Source organism: Zootoca vivipara, chromosome 13 (assembly GCF_963506605.1).
Source record: "Zootoca vivipara chromosome 13, rZooViv1.1, whole genome shotgun sequence".
NCBI classification, from domain to species: Eukaryota; Metazoa; Chordata; class Lepidosauria; order Squamata; family Lacertidae; genus Zootoca; species Zootoca vivipara.
The window spans coordinates 39,803,666-39,819,686 of record NC_083288.1 but is presented as its reverse complement, the minus strand read 5'-3'; the positions used below and the strand labels follow the sequence as shown (position 1 = coordinate 39,819,686).

Genomic DNA, 16,021 nt, shown 5'->3' with positions numbered 1-16,021 from the left:
TGATGATCCTTAGGTGGGGACTATGCCCAGTTCTATCACAAAGAAACGTGCCTGACTAGTTCAGCAATGGAATCAAATCCTCCATTACAATTTAATCCTTGCTGAATCCAGGACCCCAGGAATTACACAGGACTAAGGCATCATACAGACTGAACCCCACCCCCAAAAAACGCACAATATTTGTATCTAGAGGTGTTGGTATAGAAAGGGTTTCCGGCTGCAAGGACAATGATGGAGGCGTTGTGGAATATTTTGCGCCCCATCATTTTAACTGCAAGAATTGCTAGTTAGTGAATGAAGGGGTTAAACCTCACAGAGTTTCTTAATTGCTTGGGAAGACTCTGTGAGGTCACTCCCCCTCTCCTCCTGAGAGGAAGTAAAACTTTCTTCCTGTTCCTCTCTTTCTCTCTCCTTTGTGGAACATAGATCAGAGAACAAGTGTCTGAGCGCCTCCCTGAACCCAGACTCCATTTTGGACCTGACTTCGTAATTTTGTACTCAATAAATTTGTCTACCTGCATTGCTTTTGCTGTGACACTCAGATCTATGACTGAGACCTCATATTATGGAAGTAGTAAACCTTTTAAAACTTACTCAACATGTGATCTAATTCATTGTGAGAGGGGTAGAGACGGGAGAGCACATTGTCAATGCTTAATACTGGGATACTTAAAAGGTCTAGCAACCTATATTTCCTGTGCTTTGCAAAGGCAGATACATAATTGTTCAGATATATAATCTGAACAAGATTCAGCATGCTTTTTAAACTTCTGACTTTTAAAATATTTATCTTATATTCTGCAAATTGCTTTTACAGCTAAGCAGTACAGTCGTACCTTGGATCCCGAATGCCTTGCAAGTCGAACATTTTGGCTCCCAAATGCTGCAAACACGGAAGTGAGTGTTCCAGTTTGCAAACGTTCTTTGGAACCCAAATGTCCGACGCAGCTTCCATGGCTGCCGATTGGCTGCAGGAAGCCGTGCCTTGGTTTCCAAACATTTTGGAAGTCAAATGGACTTCCGAGGTACCACTGCATATGAATTTTTATTATTATTAAGTGAAATAAACGAACAGCTGAAGGGTGTCAGATTGGCTACCCCTGGTGTAAAGCTATCCTCCTTCCTTTTCCCTTAACTCATGTTGAGTTCCACGAGACGGCATTCCTTTTTCCTTACTCCTTCCCAGTGAGGGCAAGGAGCTTCTGTGCCTCATTCCTGCAGTTGATGGCTCTGAGGACCTTGGCCGTCACCTGCACAGCATAATCTTCCATGTAGGAACTCAGAAGGCGCTGGCATAAATCCACCACATCTGCCTTCTCCAGTTTCCCTAGGGGGATGTTGTCATAGCCCTCCCTGAGGGGGAACTCGTGGAGCTTGAGCTTGAATCTCTTGAGTTCGTCCTCCTCCAGGTTCTCCAGCGTGGACATCAGGCAGTCTGCGATGGTCTTCTCCGTTGCTCTGCAATGTCACCCCCAGCAGCAGAGAAAAGCAGGCACAAAACAAGAGAAGCTCAGCAAATGGACCTGGGAATGAGGCAGCTCATTGGAAGATGCTGCCAACTTCCATAACTAGGAATGACACTGAGGGGAGGTTGGCTGCTACATGGAGCCAAAACGGGATAAAGAAGGACTGTATTTCCACATTATACTGCTGCCTGACCATTCTAGCAATGGGAGAGCCGAGGAGCAGAATTAGGCAGTAGGAAGTGTCTGGTGTTTAATGTCAGATGTTTCTCTGGGTTCTGTTATATCTTACTGGATGCTGCCCAGAGTGGCTGGGGCAACCCAGCCAGATGGGAGGGGAAAAAGGAATAAATTATTATTACAGTGGTACCTCTACTTATGAATAATTCTACTTATGAATGTTTCTACTTACGGTTTAGATGGGATTTTTTCTACTTTTCTCTGGGATGGTGTATGGGGCAGTGAGGAGCCACAATCACCTGGAATGGAGAGAGAGAAAGAGGATATGAATGAAACAAGCAGGAACTATAAGAAATTGATGGCTATGGGAGATGAGTTATTGGGGGCCCATGCCCTGGGTTCCTCTGGCATGTCTAGATAGCTGAGTTCAACCAAACTTTAAAAACCTAGGTGTTTTTAAAGATCTTGGTCTGGCACCAAAGAACATGATGAAGCCAGGTCAGCTTGTCTAGGAAGGCTCTTCCATGACATTACAAAGGTTAATTTTTATTATTATTCTGCCATGTGTGTAGCGCTGTATCACCAGTTGCACTGTGCCCCCTTGGGAGGGAGGTGGGATATAACTACAGGGAAATAAAACTTGCTTACGTTCTACTGGGCACAGAATAGAGGAATTCATCTGACCTGGATCTAACTCTCCTGCAAGAGAACAGGAAAGAGGCAGTCAAAAAGGGAATGTGACTGGGATGCCCTTTGCCATCCTGCCTCCCAACCTACGGTCCAACCTTGTGATCTTCCCTCGGTCAAACGCACCTTGGTTCACATGGGCCTTCCAGATGAGTTCATTTGTGCGCTTCTCCACCAGCGTGAAGCTGAACTTCTCTTGCATTTGCCCAGCAGACAGCTCCACGAAGTGCTGCTCCTTCTCGGCACTCAGGTATTGAAACTTCACTTCCTGTGGGAAAGCGGGAAACCTCTGTAGGTGTGAATGTGGCTTAGCCCCCCCCCCATGATTCCAAGAGAGTCAGATTAAAGGGCGACCAGGGGTCCTGGTTTAGTTCCTTCCCATTCTCATGTGTTACAGCTTGGCTCTGCATTGACAGAATATTTCATCATCTTTGTGTCTCACCTCAGGGCAAATTGTGACGTTGTCTAAGGTCTGCACAAAGACCTGAGTGCCGATCTTCAGACTTTTCAGGGTCCCAGGGGGTTTCACTATTCTCTGGTAATGGTGCTTTGCTTCATGCTCATCAACAGCCTGGGAAGGGCAAACAAGGTCACTTTTGAGACATGCAAAGAAGGCAGCAAATTCCTACAATACTGGGTGCCTTTCAAATAGGATGAAGGGCATTTGGAGCAGAAGCTCAGCTTTTTTACTCGAAGCCCCACAACTTTCTGGGCATTGTTTCAGTAGATAAGGCAGGGATAGGGAATCTACTGCCTTCCAGATGCTGTTGGCCTTCCTTCGACCCCAGCCAGCATGGGGCAAGGATGATGGATTTTGTAGTCCAACAACACCTGAAAGGACACAGGTTCTGCATCCACAGGATGTTGTAGTCCAACAACACCTGAAAGGACACAGGTTCTGCATCCACAGGGCAAGGAAAACTAAACTGCTTTGGCACTAGAAACTAAAATATGGACAGGAGATTTATTGGCCACATGAGAAACTCAAGTTGGGGCTCTTGGATTGGCTACCTTGAACTGTGACACAGCAGAGAGCTACCAGCAACCCTGGGTCAGTCTCCTGATGAGACAATGCAGGAACCCACAGAAGGAATTATACTTCAATATTACCATGAAACATAAGGCAACATTTCTAGGAGCAGTTGAAATTGATAAGGCAAAATTACAGTGTGCTTTATCTCCAACATGCCAACATTGCAAACTAGGAGGGATGTTTTCCTCCAAGAGCTCAGAAGTACAGTGGTGCCTCGGCTTAAGAACAGTACTGGAAGTAGTGTCCCGATTTGAGAACTTTACCTCAGTCTAGGAACGGAATCCGAATGGTGGAAGGGCACCGGTGGCGGGAGGCCTCATTAGGGAAAGAGCGCCTCGATTTAAGAACAGTTTCGGTTTAAGAACGGACTTCCGGAATGGATTAAGTTCATAAACCGAGGTACCACTGTACCAAGTCTATTCCTAAATAAGCTAAGGGGAATTTGCTCTTCATGAAATGTGTTTTCTCTGAGGGAACCCCCACTGGCTTCAGTGTAGCATAAATATATTCCATTTTCACAATCAGGCAACAACTGCTGACTGGTTCTCTAGGCAAGGCCTTTGGCCGTTAGCAAGGAGACTGCCAAACAAATGAAAATTGTTTATTTCAATATTGGAAAGTTCACTTTTAGTAAACACCACTGCTATTGGGAACCAAAGTAACCTTGTGAAGGGCAGCTGATAACCTCATCTCTTGTGGCATTTTCATGTTGGCTATAAGTTTGGTAAATTACCATAGCTGAAGCCCAACTAAAGCAGTTCACTAACAATGGCACACCCTGGTGCATGATTTCTGCATTGCTATTGTGTCAGGATTAGAATGATCAAGAAAATGATCCAGGCAATCCGGAATGCAAATCAAACTTGGGGATTCCCGCTTACCTTTATTAGGGAGGGGTCATTGGGTAAGAGGTATAGGTGGAATATTGGCATGTTGAATCGAAGTATCTGATAGAGCCTCGCCACGGTGTTGATCTTTTGCTTAAACCACTTTTTGAAAACGATTCCAAGGGAAGAGAACTTGGGGTTTTCCAGAACAGCGTGATGAGGCTCCACTCTGTCTGGCTTCTCCAGCTTCATCTCCCCTTTGACAAAATGTGCAATGTAGACCCTGGAATGGTCTTCAGCTAAAAAGGAGCACAAAGGAAGCATAGACAAATGTGTTACAAGTGTGGACCTGAGTCTGGGGGACAACAGGGCTGGCCCAGCACTATGTGCCACTGAGGCAAAACAGAGAGTGCCGTCCTCATGCCTCATGGTTGGACTGAGTGACAAAACGCATCACTTCAACCAGCCTGTTTCATGCAAGTATTTATGTTGTCGTCACCATTCTTCTCAAAGTTGGTTTATGTCATTTTATGGGACAATATCCTCTCAAGGCAGCTTGCAAACAAAATATGATAGACCACAGAAAACAATGGGAATAGCACAGTTAAAATATATAGTGGAACCTCAGTTGTCAAATGTAATCCATTCCAGAAGACCGTTCAACTTCTGAAATGTTTGACAACCGAGGAGCAATTGCTGGTCGGCAAGATCCATTGAAAAAATGGAGAAACGTGCTTCAGAAGCCATTTGACTTCCAAGGCGCATTTGAAAACAAGCATTCACTTACGGGTTGTCGGCGTTCAAAAGCTAAAATGATCAACTTCCAAAGCGTTCGACAACCAAGGTTCCACTGTAGCACAAAAATGATACAAGACACAGGAAAGCCAGCACTATTGGGCCATGGAAAGAAGACCACTGGCCCCATAGTGTTCTTAGCCTGTCAATGAAAGTTATTCCTGTTTAGGATCTCCTTTTATGGTTATACACAGATTTCCTTCCCTCCACCATACCTGAAAGAGACAAGAAGTGAGGGATGAAAAAAACGACAAGACACATACTTTGTAAACCAAGAAAATCTTTAATAAAAATTATTTCAAAAAGAAATGCCTAAAAACATCACAAAAAGGGGCAGGGGTGAAACTAAGTGTTTGTAGGCTTTTTCCATTGGTGTTCCAATTGTACACAATTTCACAAAGGTGTGCGGTGCCTTGGAACGTAATCCCCATGTAAATGGGGAATTGCCTGCATAGGACTGCTGCAACTCACACTTACTTCCCCTTGAAATACTTACAAGTTTATGTTGATTAAAATCGTTCTTCATTTTAAATATTGTATTGTTTTTCCTGTTTTTTGTGCACTACAAATAAAATAGTGTGCCTAGGAATCTGGTCATATTTTTTGCCAAACCAAAGTCCGGCCCCCAACAGTGTCTGAGGGAAAGCAAACTGGCCCCCTGTTAAAAAAGTTTGAGGACCCCTGCTAAACAGGAATCACATCATGGAAAGTCCACTGCAATACCGCTGGCAATTCTGCAGAAGTGTGACGATTTCTTAGCACCAGCAGCCACCTGTCTAGAGGCAGCCTTGCTACTACCAGCCTTTGAAACTGAACAGCAAGTTCATTAATTAATGTACACAGTGAACTGGAAATTCAGATTCAGAACCTTTGCTTTAGAAGTACCAGTGCATTACTATAGGTTGGTAATGCAAATGATTAAAAAAAAACCTGGATCCTCTTAACTCACTGGGGCACCAGCTACCCCGGTCACTTTCCCCAGAACCTGCTGGGTTTTCCATCTTCCTGTTCCTTCCTTCCTCTGCAAACAGGGGGGATTTTAACTGTAGCCCTGAGTGGCCAGAGGTCCAGACTGGATCTTGCCCTGAGCCTGTAAAAGAAATACAGTGGTACCTCTACTTACAAATAATTCTACTTACGAATTTTTCTACTTACAAATGGAGCTCTGTCCGCCATCTTGGATGCGGTTTAGATAGGATTTTTTCTACTTACGAATTTTTAGATAGGGTTGCTTCGACTTACGAATTTTTTCTCCCAATGCATTCCTATGGGATTCGACTTACAAATTTTTTCGACTTACAAATGTGTGTTCGGAACACATTAAATTCGTAAGTAGAGGTACCACTGTACAATTCTTTACCTGAATTGATTGTTGCAAGGAGGAAGGAGGAAGTTGCATTGTCCTTGAAGTTTAGGAAGGGCTCTAAGCCAAACTCACCATGTATTGCAAGCAGCACATTCTGGATGGAACCCGGATGTTCCATTTCTACACATTCAAGGAACCGGCAACAAGCTTGCTCCCCCCTTTCCTGGATCATATGCAGCAATTTTTTACTTTTCTCCTTGGAGTCTTCCTCTGCTTCCGGGAAGTCCCAGTATTCTTTCCGTGTGATAATATAGCGAGAGTATAACACATGCAAAATGTTTCTTCCAAGAATTTCAATTAATTCTTTTCTTCCCTTGCAGATAATCTTCTTAGCAGAGATTGCGACTCCTTCCAGTGGCCTGTCGCAGAAATGTTCAATTTGTTTTAGGCATCGGGAGAGGGGAAGAAAGCCTTAGAATCTGGTTAGGATACAAGCTGGGCCTGAGGTCCCCCACCCCTGGTCTCCTGTCCTCACCGACCGTCTCGGCCATCTGTAATCTGACTCTCATCTGCCACCCGGAAAACGTGCTTAAATAATCCATAATGAAAAGAAACTATGATGTGATTTGCCACCACTTTAATAACTGTCAAGAATATATCTAGTCTTTGTGGTCCATTTTGCATCTTTCTCCAAGTTGTACCCCATTGCTTGGCCTTAGTGACATTTTCTGCTTGCAAAGCATGACCAATGGCCGAGCATACAGAAGCTTGAACTGGCTGATAGGTTCCCCTCTGGCCTCACACCTAAGATTTCGTCAAAGATGAGTCTCCCCACATTGACCAGAAAACTATTACTTATCACCCAAAAACTTAGCACAGTAACAGATTTGCCCATCCTTGTTTCTAGTTGTATCTCCCTCCCAAGGAAATTTCTAATGTTGCCTCATGCAAACTAACGTGAAATGCTTCCAGAACGGAGTCCTAGCCCTTTGCCAAGCAAAATAGCAATGAACTTACCACACTTTTTCCTTTCCCACCTCTCTCTGCATTCTGTCCACATCAGCCGGGCATGACCAGGTCATCTGCGGGTGGGAAAGATCCATACCAGTTGTTTATTCCCTCCCCCCAAGTCTTATTTGTTTAATTGCCCCCCCCCAAAAAAATTATTGGTGCAAAACAATTTATGTTCTCAATCTCCATCCAATGCCCTGGGCGGGGGGGGGGGATCACACTGACTCCCCACCCCCCCACCCCAAATATATAAATATATTTCCAGTGTGTATGGCAAGTGGGAGTGGAGTTGAATGCAGAGTCCATATAATGTCTGTATTGTCAAAGCATGCTTGACTGCATCTAAACCGCAGGGCCGGAAGTTGTTCAAAGGAGGCAGAATTTATCTGTGCAGCAAATGTTGGCCCCTTCAGATTGAGTAAACAACACAATTTCTCCTCCATGAATAGGCTATGGGTTTGAAGATTTTCAGTTTTAAGCAATAAATATTTTAAAGTAAAACTGTTACAGAAAATATTAGGGGGGAATTGTAAACTGTCTAGAGGAAACTGCATTTCAACTCACTGCACAGCAAATTTGTGGGAAATAACCTTTCATTTCCTGCCTTACTCCTTTTCCTTTCTTTCACAGAGTTTGGCTATTATTGGCATGGGCAGACACCCTTAATGGCATTTTGTGCCTCCCAAAAGCATTGGGCTGGAGACAACTCAATGCCACCTTGTAGAGGACAGTAACCTGGATAGTGAGCATATTATCTGAAGTGACCCTGAGCTTATTTTGGGGTACACATGTTCACTTCCTCTTTCTTTTTCTACATATTGTGGCTATTTGGTGTGACCCAAAACTTCTTGCAGGGTTCAAATCACCACATAGCAATGATGAGCATTGTTCAAAACCAATGGCTATTTATTCCCAAATTCCTTACCTTCCCTGTCTGCCTGTGGCTCACAGTCGATGGCTTCCAGAACTCTGGCCATCACTTCCAAGGCATAATCCAGGCCATAGTAGACAAGGAGCAGCTGGCTGAGGTCCGAAACACTTGCTTCCTCCATCAACTCCTTTAAGATATTCACAAAGCCCTTCTTGATGGAGAAATGGTAGAGTTTGCCCTTGAACTTCTTTAGCTCAGACTCCTTCAATATTTTCAGAGTGTTCAGTAGAATGGTATGTGAAGGCAATGCTCTTCTCACTGTTTTGCGTAATAATATTGATGGGAGGGGGTGTTTGGATCCAGTGAGCCCACATTTACCAGCATAAAATATAGTACGTATTCCCCTTCCCTTCCTAGCACTTTCAAAGTCAAGGCTGGGCTGAGTGGCAGGCGACATGCTTTGCATTCAGAAGGCCCCAGGTTCAATCCTGGACTAACTAGATCAGGGGTAGGCAACCTAAGGCACATGGGCCGGATGCGGCCCAATCACATTCTCAATCTAGCCTGCGGACGGTGCGGGTATCAGCGTGTTTTTACATGAGTAGAATGTGTCCTTTTATTTAAAATGCATCTCTGGGTTATTTATGGGGCATAGGAATTCGTTCATATTTTTGTTCAAAATATAGTCTGGCCCACCACATGGTCTGAGGGACGATGGACCGGCCCACGGCTGAAAAATGTTGCTGACCCCTGAACTAGATGAACCAATTCAGATATTAGATGGGAACTTCTGGTGTTCTAGAGTCTGGAAAGGCCTGCAAGCTTTCTGAACTTATTATAGTGGTAGCTCGGTTTAAGTACACAATTGGTTCCGGAAGTCTGTACTTAACCTGAAGTGTACTTAACCTGAAGCGAACTTTCCCATTGAAAGTAATGGAAAGTGGGCTTCCGGTCCAGCGCCAGCACCGATCGGCGGGGTTTTGTCTCGTGTCTGAGGCGACCCGTCTTCGCTAGGGGGGGGAGCAGCGAGAGCGACGCTGCGCCCCTAAGAACCCCGGGTAGAGCGTTCCGGGGGCGAATTTGCTCAGCGGAGCCCCAATCTGGACTCCCCAACTCCCCGGTAAGCTCTAGTAAGAGCCCCGGAGCGAGGAGGGTATAAGTAGCGGGGGGCATTTTGAGCGACAGCGTTACCCTAGCGGAGGGAAGCTCCGAGCCGGAGGCGGAGAGCGCTGGATTCTTCCAAAAGAACAAATTGGAAAACAAGATTGTAAGTAAGGTAAAGGTAAAGGGACCCCTGACCATTAGGTCCAGTTGTGACCGACTCTGGGGTTGCGCGCTCATCTCGCATTATTGGCCGAGGGAGCCAGCATATAGCTTCTAGGTCATGTGGCCAGCATGACAAAGCCGCTTCTGGCAAACCAGAGCAGCACATGGAAACACCGTTTACCTTCCCGCTATAGCGGTTCCTATTTATCTACTTGCATTTTTACGTGCTTTCGAACTGCTAGGTTGGCAGGAGCTGGGACCAAGCAACGGGAGCTCACCCCGTCACAGGGATTCAAACCGCCGACCTTCTGATCAGCAAGCCCTGGGCTCAGTGGTTTAACCACAGCGCCACCTGGGTCCCTAAGATTGTAAGTAAGGACTGCCAAATATTTTATTCGAAGCTAATTTGGAATTGGGAGAGAGAGGAAAAAAACGGAAGCCATCTCCTCCCACTGGTAACTTAGGACACAGTTAATAAAAATACCTGAAGTCGTGATTAGAAGATTTTTGTATTATAAAGATATCCTCAAAGACTTAAAAAAAGGAGAGAGTTCTCCCCTGGAAGCAGGGTAAAAGGGGAGAAGGACATTGGCTACTAAAATTCCCTGCAGAGAGAGGAAACAGAATTGGGAAAACCCTATCTCTTCCCGGGAATTGGTAGATCGGCAGACCAGCGAGTTTATTAAGACATTATAAAGGAGAAGAAAGAAAAGAGTCTTCAGATTTTGTGGAACTTATATTAAATATTAGTTTGGATTTTCATGTAATAGGATGTGGAGAATGCAGCCAGTTTGTTAAAATGTGACTGGGAAAATAAGCAGCGACCATTTTCCATCCCCTACGATAAGTTTTGACCTTGAAAGGACTGAACTATGTCAACAAAAGGGTATTCACCCAAGTTCCAGCAAATTGTTTTGAGAAGCTTGTGGGAACTGAGAATTGGAATACGTCGTGATGAGATACAACTGCAAGAGTTAAAACAACAATTACAGGTGGAGGACACTGACAATGATTCTTCAGACGAAGATAGCATAGAAATTGAATGGAAAGACAGTGACAGTGACAGTACAAATCAAAATGATGTCCACCCCGAAGGAAAAGAGGATTTCGTACAGCAAGAGGGTATGAGGAATACCCCTGTTTTGTGGAGGGAAGGACAGGAACTGACAGAATTTCAGAACACCCACAAGGAAAAGGAAAAGGACAATCAAAGAAGTGGAAAAACTCAGAGGGGCCACAACGATGCTTGGATTGCAAGACATTGGAAAAAGGGGGTGGGATGAAGGGAGAATGGACACGTGATTAATTGGATTGATTAACAGGATTGAAACTGGATGGTTGATTATGGACCTCGCTGGAATGGAGGGGGGTAACTGGGAATTGGGGAAGGGAGGGTATATTGAGGATAGTTATATTGTAAATTAAAATTGGGAATGAAAAAAGGGTTTAAAAGTTATGGAGGTGTATTTGAGGGAAAAATTAGGCAAGGGAAGAAAAATAGATTTTGAATAGGGGGATTCAAGATATTTTATGAAAGTGACAATAGTTAAGTTTAGAAGTTATAAGATAAAAGGAATATTATAATTAAATTAAGATCAGGAAAATTGTTAAAGAGAATTGAGATAATGATAAGGAAACTGTTAAAGAAGAATTAAAAATGAAGACCAGGGAAGGGGGGAGGTTGGGGAAGCCTTTAAAAAATTATGTTTATGGATATTGATTTGCTAATGTATTTTTCTTTTTTTTCTTGTGTTTTTCTTTTTCTCTCTTTTTTCTCTTTTATATAAGATAAGTACGGATAAATGGTTGGGTGGACACCCTCCTTTATCTTCCCTAGTTGCCTTAGGGCTCTCTGGTGGCAGAAGGGGGCTCTGGGGGGGAGGGGGAGGGAACAAATCCAATTATAAAATGGACTGCCTTTGCCTATCCACTTGCATGGATCTCCCTCGTGGCAGGAGGGGGCTCGTGGGGGTGGTGGAAGAAGGGAGTAGATATGTTATGTATGTTCTTTTTTTATTGTGCAAAATTAATTTTAAAAAAAATTTTTTAAGAAAGCAATGGAAAGTGGATTAATCCGTTCCAGACGGGTCCGCAGAGTACTCAACCTGAAGCGTACTTAACCCGAAGTAAAAGTGTAATTGGTTCTGGAAATCCGTACTTAACCTGAAGCGAACTTTCCCATTGAAAGTAATGGAAAGGGGGTTAATTGGTTCCAGACGGGTCCACGGAGTACTTAAACTGAAAGTAAGTCAAACCGAAGCGTACTTAAACCGAGGTATGACTGTACAGGCCTGTTGTTAAATATTTGCAGTGCTAAAACATGAGCGGAATAAGAGACTGCCTTCTGCATAGGACAACCCGAACCCCAAGTCCAAAGGACTGTGAGGCATTTCCTTGTCTTCATTTTTGCTGTTCTGTGTATCCTATTGGTGTTGAAGATATTTGTAACGCCTTACGGAGTAATAGTAACTCTTTACTCAAGTCAGAGGTGCCAACATAATCAAGCACATGATGCTGTGTGCGCGTGCACACCCACACACACCCACACACACACCATTTGAATGGCAATGCCCATCAACTTGGGGGAAGAGGCAGCCCTCAAATATTTTATTGGGGGAGGCCAAAGCAAGGGCATAGCCGGATTTATGTTAGGCGAGGACAGGACCTTTGTTGGGGAGAGGGAGAACCACTCTATCTGTGACGCAATTGGTCAGTTAAGTATTTTTATTGCTTGACTTGACTTGGCGGAGGCAGCTGCCCTCCTGCACCCCCCCCCCCCGCTACGCTTATGGCCAAAGACCTCCTCGGGCCCCAAGGAGGTGGTTTCTGTGTTTCCGATTGCTATCAACAGGCTTCGCATATGAAGGCACGTGCAGCGAGATGTGCTGCCAGGGGAGACTCAACTCTGTCCTGGGACGATCAGGACGCACACAGGTTTACCTGGCCTGGCGAAGGAGAGGACCTTGTCGGTGTCCCTCGGTGCGTCGGCCATCCCGTCTAGGACGCAGAGTGGTAGCTGATCAACAGGACTGTAAGGAGCCAAGCATCAGCCTCCTCCAGGATACTCTTCACGGAAATGGGCACAGCCTTTCAAGACAGGGATCCCGCGGAGTTTGCCCGCGAACTTCTTCAGGTCGCCTTCGCCCAGACCCGGCAGAGTCTTCAGCAGCCGGGCACCGGGGGGGGGCGAATCCACCCGAGGGCGACTGGGCAGGGAGAAAGGGCAAAACCGTAGCTAGTTGCTGGCCCCTTCCAGCAACAGGCGCGAGGCTGCAGCATCGAAAAACAAGCAAGGAAGGAAGGAAGCGGGCGGGCGGGCGGGGCTGCCGTCCTCCGAAAGCACCGTCTCTGCGGCTTGGCAGATGCCGCTTGTTGAGGCCAAAGGTCTCGTGACACGGAAAGGGCGCCCAGCGAGAGACGCGTGAAGGCGAGAACGTCTGAAGTGGCCCCCCGGTACTCACCTTCCTGGCGGCGCTTCCGAAGGCCGGATGCGAAGCAAGAGCCCCCCCCCCCCCCCGCGTATGTTATGGAGACAGTTTTTCTCACAAACCCAAGTTTTGGTTTTGGGTCTTTAGGAGAAGCTGTGCACCAGAATTCCATGCTGCGTCTTTCGAAACAGGGACCTACACCCACATCACGACACCTGCCTGATACGTCAGATAATTTTCACATGTGGTCTTTTTGATTAATTAAAATAGCACTCCTGTCCTACTATTCAGAAGCTACTCAACAACTTTCCCACAAGAGCCTCATTGCTCTCTTGATGACGTGCAGCACAGCATACTATTGCAAGCCATTGGAAGACTCTGATTCAGGGGTTAGAACATTTGCTTTGTATGCAGAAGGTCCCAGGTTCAATCCTTGGAGTCTCCAGCTAGGGCTGGAAAAGACTTTCTTGAAATCCTGGAGTCTCTGTCCCTCAGAGACAGCAACACGGAGCTAGAGTCTAGCTTGGTAGAAAGGAGCTTTCTGCACACCTGAGAGGTTTAAAAGACCTGCAAGTTTTCTGACCTTTCAGGTCCGTTTTAAAATATCTGCATGAAAGAAAAAAAAAGACCCTGCCTTCTTCTGCAAAGGACAAACTGAACCCCCAACTCCAAAGGGCTGTGAGCCAATTCCTTTCCACCATTTCTTTGCTGTTGGTGTAGGACCTAAGTCCCACCTGGGTAATAGGAGCAATGGAACCAACACAAAGAGGCAACATGCCAGGCAGGATACAGCAAGATTTATTTGTTCAGCATATGCTAACCAAAGGTGCAGTGCAATCAGCTCGCAACCTGCACACCGACTAGTGGATGCACAATTCTTTAATACAGCCACAAACAGGCAACAGCTGATTTCCTTAACTACAAAAAGCACATGTATTCCAAACTGCCATACACCCTTCTCCCTTCTTATCTGGTCCTGCGAGCCCAGCTTGTACTCCCCTCCTTCCTTTACTGGGTGTGTAGGGTATAGGGTAGGCATTTGATAACAGTTTGCAAGCTACGTGCTTATGGCCTCTTGCTTTTGTCACACTTCAAGCCCCTGTATACAATGTGCTGTGTATTTGAACCCTAAATACTATGCAACTATTTTCATATCAATTATGTGTGTCTTAAAATAAAGGTATTGGCCCTTCATTGGTATTTGTAATGGAGGAGAGAGCAACTTAGCCCACCCAGCCCAAATGCTGTACTCTTATCAGTCTGGAAACAGCAGGCGGATGCTACATGACTAGAAGTCATATGTTAACTCAGAACCCATCTGAGAGAGTGAAGCTTTCAGTTTCACATTTCACTTTCCCTGCTCTCTGCCTATAAATACCGTGTTTCCCCTTTTTTAATTCGTAGTCAAAAAGTAAGCCATGGCAGGGTTTTCCTATAAGTAATAGAAGTAAGACGTACCCCGAAAGTAAGCCGCCATTGCTCCTGCCCAGGGGCGTCCTTCCCATTGGGCTGAATGGCACGGTGCAGCCCGGCGCCCGCCCAGCAGGGGCGCATCGAGGAGGCATGCACACTGAGCCGCCCACGTGTCGGCGGAGCTGCCTCCGTCGAGCGGTGGCGCCCCCCCCCACTTAGCCAGGCCAGCTGCCCGATGCCGTGCTCTCCTGGGGTGCAGATCGCTGTGCCTCTGGCAAAGCAGTCTTGAAGGCAGGGAGGGCCGCCGTGGGGATGTAGCCGGGATGGTGCCGCTGCCCGCTGGGTTCACAATGGGGCGGGACAGAGCAGAGAGGTGCCTTTCTCTCTGCACACTGTTGCGAATGAGACGCAGCCCAGGCGGGGAGAGAGAAGCCGCGCTTACTCTGACAGCCTCCACGAAGGGAGAGAGGGACGTTAACCGGTCGAAAGGGATATGGCGTGGCTTTCTCTTTCTGGGATGCCTTTCCCTTTCTTCCGTCCTGATGTGGGCAGGCCCCTTTTGCAGGCGCCGTTAGCGGATCGGTGCCTGGAGCTTGCGGAAGGAAACCTCCGCGCGAGAGTCCTGCAGAGGCAGCGATCCTCCAGGCACCGATCCTGGGGTGGGTGACTGCTCCTGGGGAAGTCGGTGCCTCAGGGCGTGAAGTAGGGAGACAAAGCAAACTTCGCCACTGTGCCGGAGGTGGGGGAAGAGAGACACCTTTCTCCCGTCAGCGCGGCTCGCCTCGAGTGTGCGAAAGCTGCCGGCTCCGCTGCCGGCTCCGCTGCCACCGTCCCCAAAAGCCCCTGTTTGCCTTTGTAATTTGTCTCAAGCCTCGTGCACTGACGAGGCGTGGAAGCCCTGCGTGGGAGCAGGCAGGACCCTGCCCACCTCTCCCCTGCCCAACTCTCCAGATTTCTCCTTTTGTTCCTTTTCACTTTCCCCTCTTTGCCTCTCCTCCTCTTTACGGTTCACTTGTTTTCCTCATCCCCCTTTCCCCTTCGGACACATCTTTTTCAGCCTTCGTTAGTTTGTTCCCCACTTTCCCCGCCTACCAAATTCTATTTTCCTCTCCTCTCTTTTCCACATCCTTCCTTTCCTTCCTTCCTTCCTTCCCATCTTTCTTCCTCTCCCTCGTTCTTATTCTTTCTTTCCCTCTCCTTCCTTCCTTCTTTCTCCCTTTCTGTCTTCTCTCCCTCTTTCTTTTTCTTTCCTTCTTTATTCCCTTCCTTCTTTCCTACTCTTCTTTCTCTCCCCTCTTTCCTTCCTCTCTCCCTCCCACTCCCTCTTTCCTTCCTTCCTTCCCTCCCTCCCTCTCTCCTCAGAAACATAGGGTGCTGCTTTATACTTCTGGCCCTTAAACCCTGGAACCAGGAGAGCAGCTCCAGTGAGTCAACCTCAGCCCAGTTCCAGATCTATGCATCTGTCATCCAGAGCGCAACACACAACCATCTCCTTGAAGTATCAGAAGTCCCTTTGGTGAAGGGTGGTGGCTCACTGGCAGAACATCTGTCCTGCATGCAGAAGGATCCCACATCTTCAGGTAGCTCTGCGAAGGTCCTGCATGAAACCCTAGCGAGCCTCCATCACCAAGTGCAGTCAATCCTCAGCAAGATGGATCAGAGTTATTATCTGGTATGATGCCACGTTCCTGAGTCCTTCTTACAGCGCCACCCTCTCTCCTGCTCAGTTGCCTTCCACAGT

The 16,021-nt window shown here is 46.6% G+C and overlaps 1 protein-coding gene across 8 annotated transcripts; it reads right to left on the bottom strand.

The window, feature by feature from the left end:
• Positions 1 to 195: 195 nt before the first annotated feature.
• Positions 196 to 12,747, bottom strand: LOC118078987 (NACHT, LRR and PYD domains-containing protein 1a allele 5-like). Of its 8 annotated transcripts, none has more exons than XM_060281754.1 (10): positions 12,380 to 12,747; positions 8,228 to 8,491; positions 7,309 to 7,373; positions 6,424 to 6,710; positions 4,245 to 4,489; positions 2,773 to 2,901; positions 2,457 to 2,598; positions 2,292 to 2,342; positions 1,876 to 1,942; positions 196 to 1,458 (listed from the first exon to the last, which is right to left on the bottom strand). In XM_060281754.1, exons 3-10 carry the CDS (start codon positions 7,371 to 7,373, stop codon positions 1,173 to 1,175), a joined length of 1,272 nt encoding a protein of 423 aa, XP_060137737.1. In that variant the 5' UTR covers positions 8,228 to 8,491; positions 12,380 to 12,747; the 3' UTR covers positions 196 to 1,172. The 8 variants fall into 8 exon arrangements, with proteins under 8 accessions (XP_060137737.1, XP_060137738.1, XP_060137739.1 ...); XM_060281755.1 differs by having other exon boundaries at positions 8,228 to 8,384; XM_060281756.1 differs by lacking the exon at positions 8,228 to 8,491.
• Positions 12,748 to 16,021: the final 3,274 nt, after the last annotated feature.